This window comes from Watersipora subatra, chromosome 2 (assembly GCF_963576615.1).
Source record: "Watersipora subatra chromosome 2, tzWatSuba1.1, whole genome shotgun sequence".
Classification (NCBI taxonomy): Eukaryota; Metazoa; Bryozoa; class Gymnolaemata; order Cheilostomatida; family Watersiporidae; genus Watersipora; species Watersipora subatra.
Window position 1 is genome coordinate 19433821 of NC_088709.1, and position 13341 is coordinate 19447161.

General features: G+C 36.8%; 1 protein-coding gene across 1 annotated transcript in view; it reads left to right on the forward strand.

Annotated features, from left to right (window-relative positions):
• Positions 1-13341, forward strand: part of LOC137387345 (uncharacterized) — a 31600-nt gene that overhangs the window by 3503 nt on the left and 14756 nt on the right. The window contains exons 2-3 of the mRNA XM_068073736.1: positions 4627-4785; positions 8640-8806. Coding sequence (XP_067929837.1) covers positions 4627-4785; positions 8640-8806 — 326 coding nt within the window. The remainder of the gene's footprint in view (positions 1-4626; positions 4786-8639; positions 8807-13341) is intronic.

Consider the following 13341-nt stretch of genomic DNA (forward strand, 5'->3'; position numbering starts at 1 on the left):
TTATACAGTTTTGGTTGTGAAGTTGGTTGCTACCTATCTATTTTCTTTTTCTTGGGATTCGAGTGTGAAAGTCACAGCGGGAGGAACCTAGACGTCATTGATAGTCTAAAAAACAAATGGCAGCAAGTGATCAAATTGAATTGCCGATCTCACCCACACATTTCAACCTGTCGTTTACAAATACGAACTAGTCCCAAATTGAATTTTTTTCTTATTAGCAAACTGGACCTGAGGAATGTAATCTGTTTTTTCCACTGCATTTATTTTCACATCACTATATTTTTGCACTCATCAGAGCCGCGAAATTAAGTTGCAGCGAAATTTTATTCTGTGTGCTACTCACGAAACTAAATACTAGCGAAATATAAGTGTCCTAGGGTAGTCTTATAATGAGTTTAACCTATGGCTTCCCCACCCGTACACAGAGAAATTCATAAAATAAATTTTTTTGAAAACATTTATAAAAATAAATGTTTCTAAATATCACGAAATCAAAACTCTTGCTTTTACAGTTAAATTATACAAGAAGATATTAACCAGAATTTGCAAGTTTTTTTTGCACAAAAATATTATCGGGATAGGCCTATATCGCGAATTGTTTAGCCTATTTGTAATATCAAATCGAATCATATGGTGATTTTTGGAAATTGTGAAGCTTTGCAGTATGTGTTACCATGACTGACATTCTATGATTGGAAAAACAAGGAAAGGCATCAGACATGAGTGGTTGCGCTTATTCAAGCAAACAGAGCAGAAATCTAAATCTGCTGAACTAGTAAACTATTGAATGCAGTGATTCTGCTAGTTCATTTAGTTCACAGTTAGGAGCATCTTGGGAAATAAGTGCAATCGAAGTTAACGGAACTAAATGCTGCACCCTTGGCCACCCTTGGCTGGTGTCACTGCATTACAAGTTAAAATTGCTTTATGTCAGGTTTTATCCCACTTTCTTGCGCAACACGAAGAGCAAATGGCTAGACAAGAAGAACACAATCTAATCTTTTAAGATCGTGTTAACTCTGTGTGGCTCTTACAAAAGATTTCAATCTAGTCATTAAAGGCAGCCATTCATAACTAATTTATCTTTTCTATTGCATAATGTTAACAACTTCAAATGTAACTTGAATGATACACAAGGTGTAGATTATGGGAGTACATCGCATTAACTCTTTCACTACCGCATTAACTCTTTCACTACCGCATTAACTCTTTCACTATCGCATTAACTCTTTCACTACCACATTAACTCTTTCACTATCGCATTAACTCTTTCACTATCGCATTAACTCTTTCACTATCGCATTAACTCTTTCACTATCGCATTAACTCTTTCACTATCGCATTAACTCTTTCACTATCGCATTAACTCTTTCACTACCGCATTAACTCTTTCACTATCGCATTAACTCTTTCACTATCGCATTAACTCTTTCACTATCGCATTAACTCTTTCACTATCGCATTAACTCTTTCACTATCGCATTAACTCTTTCACTACCGCATTAACTCTTTCACTATCGCATTAACTCTTTCACTACCGCATTAACTCTTTCACTATCGCATTAACTCTTTCACTATCGCATTAACTCTTTCACTATCGCATTTAATTCTGACTGAATGATTATTCTGACCGCATTAATTCAAACGGATTTTCGAAAAATTGATTTACTGCTAGTATTTAAGCAATATCTCGAGGATCAAACCAGATATCGTTTTACTGCAAAATAAAACAAAATTCTCTACAAGATAAGTATAAAATCGTTTAATGAATCCCTCTCACAAGATTTCTGACGCATCCTTTCCGCTGATTGAACGTGGTGTGTTTCTTATTGCCATGATGATAACGGTCTGGTTTTCCCGTTTTGAAAAATAATTAGAAATGGAACTGCTGAACCAAAAATTTTTGTATTGGTTGAACCTGATTGGCAACAAGGTTGTTTCATTAGAGACCAAATTTGATTAGTTTAGCTAATGTGGGGTCTTCGTAATAAAAATAATAGTGAAGCCCTATTGGTAAGCCGATACATCGGCTACATCGGTAAGCCGATACATCGGCTTACGGTCGGCACTTATATTACCGCGAAAGCCGATACATCGGCTTACAGTAGCAAAAGAGTTAATCACTCATCCGCTCCTGGCTGACCACCATGAGCTCATTGAAAACATTTTGCTGAAATACCAAAGTATTCTCAGTTGGGAATATGGCCTGTTGTTTCATATTATTGCTGCCAAAGTCATTGTGTTATCACTGAAGAAATCGGTATTTTATCTCTGCTAGAATATTCTTGAATTGATCAACTGACCCATTTGACAAGCTGTCACTGATCTGTTTGCACATTTTTGTTGTAAAAACAGAACTATAACCCACGGCTAATGCAAAAGCATGGGGAACAAGTAGAGTGGCCTATCCTGATCAGTGTCAGCGGCAGCATTCCTTAACAAGTCATTTAGAGATTGCTCTAGGCTAATGTTTACACTCGTGACATGCATCCCTCTGACTTTCAGGTGCTACCAGTCTGTCTATGAGAAGACTTGTGTAAATATTGTCTTTGATTCACTTCTTTGAGCATTTTTTCAAGTAGAATATTTTTTGTCATGCATAGCTGCTCTCGGTAAATGTCCGGTCTTCCGTATTTCAAACCAGCTCATCATAGAGCTGGTTTGAATAGTATATACAGTAGAAGTTGCTACAACATTAATTATTCATTCTTGGAACATTTATGTTATAGGGATTTTACATTATACAAACTGTAAATTACATGTAGATTGCCTAATCCGTTTCAAGATCCTCCCAAACTCATCTCTTCGGTCGTTAAAAAAAAACTATACCTAATGTTTTAATTTAATGACTGTAGTAACTGTAGTATTACTGGTTTGTATCGGCAACTTATCTTATTTTTCTTATCGCTTTCACACGGTTTTTGCTCAATGATTACGGTATAATTACAATAAGTTCAGGGGAGCGCACACTATCCATGTCACTTTGCATCGATTTTTTTCCACTTTTTTTACTACCCTAGCACACTTATGTATTCGCCTCATCTAACTTTCGCATTTCCGCGGAGTCATCCTCTCGCAAAAATTTCATGAGCAAAACAAAACTATCATAACGAACGATCGAAAACGCGAAATTAAATAGCTTTGTTCATTGATAATCCCAGAAACAAATGGCAGCAAGCAATCAAATTGCATCATCGATATTGTGCACATAATGCTACCTGCGGTTTACAATTACAAACTAGTCCCAAATTGAAAAAAAATTTTTTACCGGTAAACTAGATCGGAGGAATCTAATTATGTTTGTTCTACTGCATTTATTTTCAAATCACTATATTTTCGCAATCATCAGAGCTGCGAAATTAAATTGCAGCGAAATTTTACTCTGTATGCTACTCACGAAACTAAATACTAGCGAAATATAAGTGTCCTAGGGTAGATAGCAATGTCTATTCTTTAAATAAAAATTAGTAAGGTATTTTAGATACATGTCTAAAATAAAGCAAAACAAAAATATATTTTGCTATCATATGTGTGTGTCCATCCATCTATTTATCGCCACGGTTCGAGTTTAGGATAAAAAATACTTTTCTTCAAGACTCAAAGTCGTAACATTCAGCTTGGTATATCGACAATCTAGCATCTGCACTAATCGATCGCCCTTACCTATTTCTGAATAGTTTCTCGGTTACTTATCTTCTGTACTTTATCGACACACACCTGGCGATCTCTCACTGCACGCTAGACTGTCACGCTACTAGTATATATAATACAGATTACCATCCGGGTCACTTTCTCTTCCAAGTGCGTCAAGAGAAAAAGAGATACTTTAAAGGCTAACTACGGGGTTGTGGTTATTCAAATCGAAATTGAGAACTTTCGTTGACTTGCTACTTTAGGTTAGATGGAACTTTTTACATAGTATAAATAAAAACTTTACATAAATTTGTTATGTTACGTCGAACTTACACTATAGGAGAGGCTACTGTACATGAAGGAGCTGACATAATGATGCAATGACTACAATAGCCTTAGTTCTGGCAATCAAGAGTATAATTAAATGAGATTAAAAGCTTGTTCCTGCCAATATCATCACTCATTTCCAATCTTTACTACAATGGGAACCGTCACCCTGAAGCGTCAAAAAAAGCAACGCATCTCAAAAGAATCAAACTCTCATATTTGTCTTAGCAGCCAGTCGACGCAATTAGTGGTGTAAAGCATTGCAAAGTAAAGCGACGTAATTACGCGACGCAACTAGGCAACACGAGGTAAGGCATTGCGCAATGCCTTACTACATTTTGGAGTAATTATGCGGATACTTATTATACTGCATGGAACTTACAGCGCACAAGTAATTTAAAATAGTGTTTTTGTTATGATATAAAGCTTGTTATGATATAGAGCTCATTGCAGGATGTATTAACAGAGTCATTGACAAAAAGAATTTCTGATGCAAATAACTTGGTATTGCTAAGTGGTGTCACAAACACAAAAACTAAAATCTATTCGAAGACTTGAAACTACTACCTTTACATATATCTCTTATCTCTTTTGACAGAATGCTAAAAAAACTAGCAATACGATTGTTGAGTGCTCTTGTTGTCAGCTGACCTGCTCTGCTTGCAGTTAGAATCTTGGAGGTCTACAACCAGGAATACTCACTCTCCAATTATCTCTATGATAACGGCTTGCCGGCCATGTCAGAATTGACAACTTGCTTCTGGTTCAAATTGCAACCAAATTATGACAGGACTGCTGCCATGCTGATGAGTCTCTCTATTTCAGGTACTCTATAATTCTCCCAAGTTCAACCAGCTCTCACTATATTTGCATAGTGTGGATGATGCGGATTTGGAGTTGTGTGCACGCTGACTAACACTGATAAGTGTTTGGAGTTGTGTGCACGCTGACTAACACTGATAAGTGTTTCGATTGACATTCGCATTTTGTAGATTATCACCAGCAGTTTGTTAAAAAATATAAGCAATTCTACGCCGAAAGTCATAGCGGCACACGGCTGGCTCACTTAGCAGCACACTTTCGAAATACAAACAACTAAAGTGTGAAAACCGTTTGAAATAGAATAACTTGTGCGGCATTTTTTTGCGCATCATTCACAAGTGTATTTTTCATCTTTTACAAACATAAAACATTCGATTAAAATTTGTGAGTAACCAAACTCGCTTGATTTGCGAGTTTTGCCATTTTTGTCCCGTGGATGATGCAAACTTGAGGATTAACCGCCTCATGGAAACATAGTGTGTGTAGCATTCTGAAGCATTCCAACTAGTATGAACTCTGTCCTGTAATATGTTGTTCTAATTAGAAATATCTTTCGCGCTTAGTGTCAGCGTGCCTAGATATCACTCAGTAGTGATTCAAGCACTAGCTCAGATATTGTGGTTTTGTAGCTCTGGTCAATCACAGCTAGTCAGTGGTCACCCTAATTTTCCTAACACAATTGACACAGTTTACTAGCTGATATCCTAGCATAGGTCATTTGTGAAGTACAATAACCTTTTAGACGATATCACTAGAATATGCTTTTAGATGATAAGACTAGAATGGGCTTGTACACAATAACATAAGCAAGCTTTAGCCAATATCACTAGCATAGACTTTAAGACAATATCACTAGCATAGACTTTAAGACAATATCACTAGCATAGACTTTTAGACGATATACTAAGTATTCAAGAGGTATGAGGTTGAGTCCAGTCAAATCTGTACTTACGAGGTCTGATCCAAATATTCCCGGAATGGAGTTGTATACACATGCATACTCGCACGATGGAAAAACCCATTGCAGCATTTGCCGGGAAACAGCTCCGGAGTGTTGTCACAGAATTTCAGGTTGCTATGACGACGCGTTTTCGTGTGAGCCGACGATATGTCAAGGTCTGTCAGGTGCTTCCGGCAATTTAAAAAAAGTTTATCGTCGTGTCTAATAAACCTGAACATCGTATTTGCATTAAATTGTGTGTGAAATTAGAGAAAACAAGGATATTATGACCTTTGAAATAAAGTTTTGATCATTTCTGAAAGCTTCTTTAAAATCGTTGCAAGCGTGCATCCTGAGCTCCTTTTGGTTATCAGTTAGCAAGCCTGGCACGAACTTTGCTGAAACTCTTCTCATGTTTAAATCGTCAGTTAAAACTCTTTGAAAAGTTCTAAAACCAAGTCCAGTCTCTCCAGATATTTCTCTAATGGTTAAACGTCGATCTGCCATGACTAGTGACCTCTCACTGTCAATTGAAGAGCAAGTTCTTGCCGACGCTGGTCTGCCAGACCTGGCATCATCTTCAGTGCTGTCTCTACCTTCACAAAAACGTTTATACTACTCAAAAACTTGTGATTTCTTTAGAGCAGCATCTCCAAAAGCAATATTTAACATCTCAACTGTCTCAGTACTTGTTTTCCTTAATTTCACACAAAATTTAATGCAAATACGCTGTTCCGATTGATTAGACATGACGATAAATTTGTTGAAAAATTGTTGAAAGTGCCTGACAGACCTTGACATATCGTCGGCTCACGTGAGAACGCGTTGTCATAGCAACCTGAAATTTTGTGACAACACTTTGGAGGTGTTTCCCAGAAAACGCTGCAATGGGTTTGTCCATCGTGCAAATATGCAAGTGTATACAACCCCATTCCGGGAACTTTTGGATCAGACCTCCTAGGATCACATTATCATATGGATTTTTGCGACATTCGACGTAAAATTTAAAGAAATGTTTCAATCAACACCTGAAGTAATCTCCAACATGTGACTCTTAAAGTTTGTCATAACCTTGCAGTTTTATAAGTGAAAATGAAGTCTGGTGGCAATTATAAATGAACAATTAAACATGAAAATATACATACATGTAGATTACAGAAATATATTAGCCAAGTGGGTTTAGACCTAGCTAGTTTGTGTTTAAGTAGATCAATGCCACTCTACCTAATCAGGAAATAGTAATACAAACTTTGGTTAATTATTGATTTAATAATTCAGTTTTTATGTAACATTCGGCTTTTCACATTCAGTCTTTTGCACAGTTTTATATAATATATATGTAATATATATATAATATAGTTTTATATAATACATATGCTTTATTGTTGTATATGGCAATGAGAAGTATTTATTCTTAAGTTTTTGAGCTGTGGAATGATTTAAAGGAAACCCAGTAGTAATCCCTTTTGCTTACCTGCTTCAACACTGTCGCAGCTTCTTTATATTGCAGGTTTTTGATGACCTTTATCTGTATACATATAGCAATAAACTGCCAGTCTCATCTTCAAAGCATGAATAGGAGCGCAAGCTATTGATATAACGAGTTGGTTGGTTTCAGCGATAAAAATATAATTTTTACCTAGAACAGCTTGCGTCTGCTTCTCATCTATTGAATGAAATTTGACATTTCTCTTCTTTAGTCTACGGAGAATCATTAATTATAATGAAAGTCAATCAACAAACAAAATTTTGATTTCATGAAACAAGCTGGACATGCAAAGAAAGTTCGATTTGCAATAGATTTAATTTATTTAAATGTAATTTATTTAAATGTAATTTATTTAAATGTAATTTATTTAAATTTAATGCTGAAGGTTTTAAGAGGAGTTCTCATGTACAACTAAGGCCTTCGTGTATGTGTAACAAGTTGAGATATTTTTTGTTTATGTAAAAATGATTATTTGTGCCAGCAAAATATCGAATATAAAATAGACACATCTTCTGCTAAAAATGACTGAAATGAAATCAGGATTTTGATGAGTAAGGATCAGTTTTTTAACCCAAACATAGATGCATCCACTTTACTGGGCAAATAGAGACTAGCATGGTAATTGACCACTTGTTGGGAACTCAACCAATGACTTCATATCACTTTTTTCTGCACATAATATAGTAATATAATAAATAATACAGAATAAAATTAGTTCATTAACTCGTTTTTAACACTAAAACTGTTGCCCCATCAAGTGTTGGTCATTGTCATCAATTGACAACCAGCAGTTGTGAATAAAAGTTAGTAATATTAGTCAACACACCATCACAAGCTGGTCAACACACCAACGCAAGTTGGTCAACACACCATTACAAGTTGTCAACACGCCATCACAAGTTGGTCAACACAACATCACAAGTTGGTCAACACACCAACTCAAGTTGGTCAACACACCAACATAAGTCGGTCAACACACCAACATAAGTTGGTCAACACACCAACATAAGTTGGTCAACACAACATCACAAGTTGGTCAACACACCAACTCAAGTTGGTCAACACAACATCACAAGTTGGTCAACACACCAACTCAAGTTGGTCAACTTAACATCACAAGTTGGTCAACACACCAACATAAGTTGGTCAACACACCAACTCAATTTGGTCAACACACCAACATAAGTTAGTCAACACACCAACATAAGTTAGTCAACATACCCTACAAGTTGGTCAAAACACGATTCCCAAAAGAGGCTACTGATGGGGACAAAAATGACATCCAACCTTGAGTTGTTGCTCTTTCTGCTAAATCAAAAAGGGAGATTTGTCTACACACAAATCGTAGCTGGAGTGTGGTGAGAAGGTTTGTCAGAGTTTTTTGTGTTCAATCAGCATGCATTTAAAAGGCTGTATTTTTATTTCCAGGCTCAGATAATGAGTTGATCATTGGCTGGACTCCTGGTGGAAGACTCGCTTTTTATATCAGAAACCAGGTTAAAGAAATAACTATTTCCAATGGAGTGGATGTTGATGCAGCATGGAGGGGGTGGCATGAGCACTGTTTCACGTGGAAGGCTTCTGGGAGGATATATGTAAACACTTACTTCTTTGTCCCTTTAAATTTTCAATACCTGACCTGACTTTTACTGTAAATTTAATTTGCCTACTCACTCCCACAAGGGGTATGCAGCAACAATTTGTTAGTATTTGATGATGCTTTTGAGTTTCTTACGTGTAAGGGGGATGTAATCAGGTACACAAGTCATCTGAATTCCATTCCCATACTCATGCTAATTGTAGGAGAAATAAAGCAGTTGTGCCTTGGTTAAAGGTTGATTTGCAATAAAATTCACATTACAGTTATTTGGTATCAAAAGATTCACTATGTCTTACTCTGTTGTGTTGTAGGTGCCAAATATGTGGAAATGTGATTACAAGCTCTTAAAAGCTCAAAAACGAAAAGCCGCCGTAGATTGGAATCTCTTTATATCGATGACGTAGCCATGAAATTTGGTTATTGTCTTGTCACGTAATGTTCTCACGTGAATTGAAAGGCCAATAAAAAGCTCAATATAAAACTTATCGTAGCACTAGTTTATGACAAACACTTCGGGTTTTACCGAAGACCCCGTATCAAATATAGATGCTCGCTACTTTACAGTTTTGTTTCGGCCTGGTCTAATCGGCAAGTCGTAATCTGTTCATGTGACCCAATACTTCGCAAATATTTTTTGCAGCACTTTTCGTTTATCACAGGTGACCAACAGGCTCATCATGTTTATCAGAGGATGATATGCAATCGTTCAAGCTAAGATTAAAAAATTAAACAGATTTTTATGGTAGGTTTTGAAATATCAGTGCTCAAAGTGGCAGCATTACGATGCCGATAAAACAGACGCGTAAGAACAATAGACATGGTGAATTTATGATATCAAATAACTGTAATGTGAATTTTGTTGCAAGTCAACCTTTAAGGTAAATGAGGATACATCATGCTGACCCGGGCATGATCTGTCGACAGCAAAAAAGGAAATTTTTGATGATACATCAGCAATAGCTGTTGCATGAGATCAATATAAACACGAGTACCCTGGCAGTCCAGCATGTGTGATAGATCATCCGGTGCAATTACTATAGGTAGAATTATTCGGGAGGCTGGTGGTTGGTAAATTGGCACATATGGTAGCAAGCTGGACTGGTAAGCTGAATGTCATGAGCTCAAAACCTGTATGATGAGATTTTTTGCCTAACCTTCGACTGTGGCTTTAGACAGATCGATGGACACAAATCATTGTATTTTCGTTACATATGAGTGTGTTAGTAGTCCCGTGCTCTGTGAGAGATCGTTGTGGGTAATAAGTATGTACACAATTATTCGCGGAAGTGGATAGGTGATCGAGTAGTGTAGTGGTAGTGTGGGTGCCTCAAAACCGAGTATCCTGCGGTGATTCCAAGCTCGACTCTAGCCCACTGCAATTTTTTTCTTGTCATGCTGCTACACGTACTTTGGTTTTGGATAGATCGAGGGACAAATTTCTTATTATAGTAAAGATGTTAATTTTTGTATTCTATGATTAATTAACCTTATAATAAATGCATCAGATCTATGCTAAAATGTTTATTTGAATTCGTATGGAGTCTTTAATCAAGTATTTACTGACTATTAATAAAGTATTAGTGACTGAAAGAAATATAGAGTAGATAACTCTAAGGTGATGGAGTAATGGTAGTACTAAGCAGCAGTTTATTGTGTTCACCATTTCCAAAAAATATTTTCCGACAGTTTATAACTCGTACCCCATTATTGTAAACTTAGGAGACTTGAAAGTTAGACAAAGATAGCTACTGGGTGAAGTCTTTGGTATTGTAGAGAGTATGCTATCTCACAAAATGGAAAAGGCTACAGCCATGAGCAGTTATATTAACTACAGTAGGCACTCCCATAACATAAACCTCTTATTACATAAATTCCATATCACGTAAATAATTTATGTAAAGTCTTTGCTTTGTATTACGTAAGAAATTCCATATAACATGAAGCATCGAGTTGGTGCAAGTTTTCAAATTCGAATAACAAGAATCTCATAGTTAGCCTTTAAAATATTATTTTCTCACTTGCCGAAGTAGAGAGAAAAATGACATATAGGGGCATCTCAATTTATATATATATATATATATATATTTCTCAAAGTGTGTGGATCTGTCTGTCTACATTCAGGCTATAGCTACATGTATTAAAATCTTGGCATAAATAATTCATACCAAAGAAGATTTGGTCTCAGACCCTTCCGTTCGCCAGTCCAACGCCGTACTAATTAAGTCACAAAAATTGATTTGTTCGCTAGCCGATATATGTCACTATATGGGAGCAAATACCCAATGGCTTTGCAGGGTGATTGCATAATGCCACTTAGACGAATAGCTCTCATTAGTAAGCGTATTCAAATTTTCCATTGGCAATGTGCTGGGCTAATAGCAAGTGGCAGGCAACTCTCACTACTTCTCATTGTTTATAAGCTGATTTTTATTATTTGGGCAACGCCGGGTACCTCGGCTAGTCATATATACTAGTGAAAGTCGAAAAAAGAGAGAAAAGACGTTGATACAAACCAATAATACCACAGTTATAATACAGTCATTAAATTAAATTATGTTTAGTTTGTTTCCTATTTGAAGGGCTAAAAGGGTGAATTTAGAATGATCTTAGAATGGATTAGGCAACTAGAATGTATTTTACATTTTTTATTACGTAAAATACTTATAACGATATTGGAACGGATTATTTCCGTTGTAGGAGGGTCTACAGTAAAAGCTGCGTGCAGTATAGGTTACCTAGTAGGAAGGTATAGCATGAGATGTTATGCAGGTAACATAATAATAACAATAATAATAATAACAATAATAACTGTATAATACCTGGCTAGAATTGTTTGTGTTTAGTTACTTGCGCTGTGCATAGATAAACCTATTCTCCGGCATTCACCAGCTTTGATGACAAGGCCACTGTTATATTTATTTCGTCTCAGATTATTCTAGTCTAGGGTCATCATTGCATATAATCTTTTTTCATTTACTTCTATTGTTTACATCCTGGTCTGTGACTCTCAGGTTTCTCATATCCTCCTTTACTACATATATAAACCTTCTCATAGGTCTTCCCTATCTCCTTATACCTGGCAGTTCCATGCCCAGCACCTGTTTTCCTATATACTCACCATCCCTCCTTAGCACCTTACCACCTTAGCCTCTACTCTCTCAATTTCTTCCCCATCCTCTCAACACCTGCACTTCCCCTGATGTACTCATTTCTGACCTTATCCATTCTAGTCACTCCCATCATAAATCTTAGCGTTCTCAACTCTGCCACCTTTAGCTCTTTCTGTCTCTTTGTCATGGCCACTGTTTCTATAGCATGTAAAATAGCTGGACTTACTGCTTCGTTGTATACCCTTCCCTTCAACTTTGCTGACATCTTCCTATCGCAGGTAATGCTGATTTCTTCCTCCATCCATTCCAGCTTGCCTGCACTTTCTTGTTTAGCGCTCTATTCCAATCTCCATCTCCCTTCACCGTAGCTCCAAAGTACCTGAGCTTTTTCCCTCAAACTCTTTCATTTTCTTTTTGTCAACCGGACATTCTGCATTCCAATTTCACCTCTATCCGCTGCTCCATTCACACAGAAATACTCTGTCTTTGCTCTGCTGATCTTCATTCCTTCACACTCCAATGCCACTCTCCACTTCTCTAGGCTTCCCTTGGCTTGTTCTTTACTTTTCTCTCATATGACAATGTCTTCCGTAAACATCACGTTCTGAGGTGACTCCTGTCTAATTCCTTCCAAGTCAGCCTGTCTATCAGCATCGCAAACAGGATGGTCATAAAGCCGAATCCTGATGCACTCTCATCTTCACCTAGAAGCACTGCGTTACTCCACCTCCGCACCTTCTTATTCACATACAGCTAAAAAGCAAAAGCAAGGCTATAAGTGATAGTCAAACCACAAATGGTGCTGATGCTTGTAATCTCTGTAATATTATCTGAAGTTTTATACTGTCTAGAATATGCTGACACCTTTTCAATACCTTTTTCATACAATGGTACTAAAGTACTTTGGTACTAAAGGTACTAAAGTGGTTAGTTAGTGGCAAAACTTTGTTTACCTCTTGTGAATCAGAATACTAGATGAATGACTAAGCGGCGCAGGAGTAATAAAAACAGTTGGTAAACAGTGGCAGGTAATGTAATTGTCATCAGCTAATTTGAGTAACCTAAAGCTAGTAACTTAAATTTACTATAATAAGAGCCGTGAGTCGTGAAGAGCCGTTACACGTCACACATTGTCGTTATGCATATTTTAACCGATGTACCCTAGGACACTTATATTTCGCTAGTATTTAGTTTCGTGAGTAGCATACAGAGTAAAATTTTGTTGCAACTTAGTTTCGCAGCTTTGATGAGTGCGAAAATATAGTGATGTGAAAATAAATGCAGTGGAACAAACATAATTAGATTCCTCAGGTTCAGTTCACCGATAATAAAAAAATTAAATTTGGGACTAGTTTGTAATTGTGAACCGTAGGTAGAATGGTGAGGGCGAGATCGATAATGCAATTTGATCGCTTGCTGC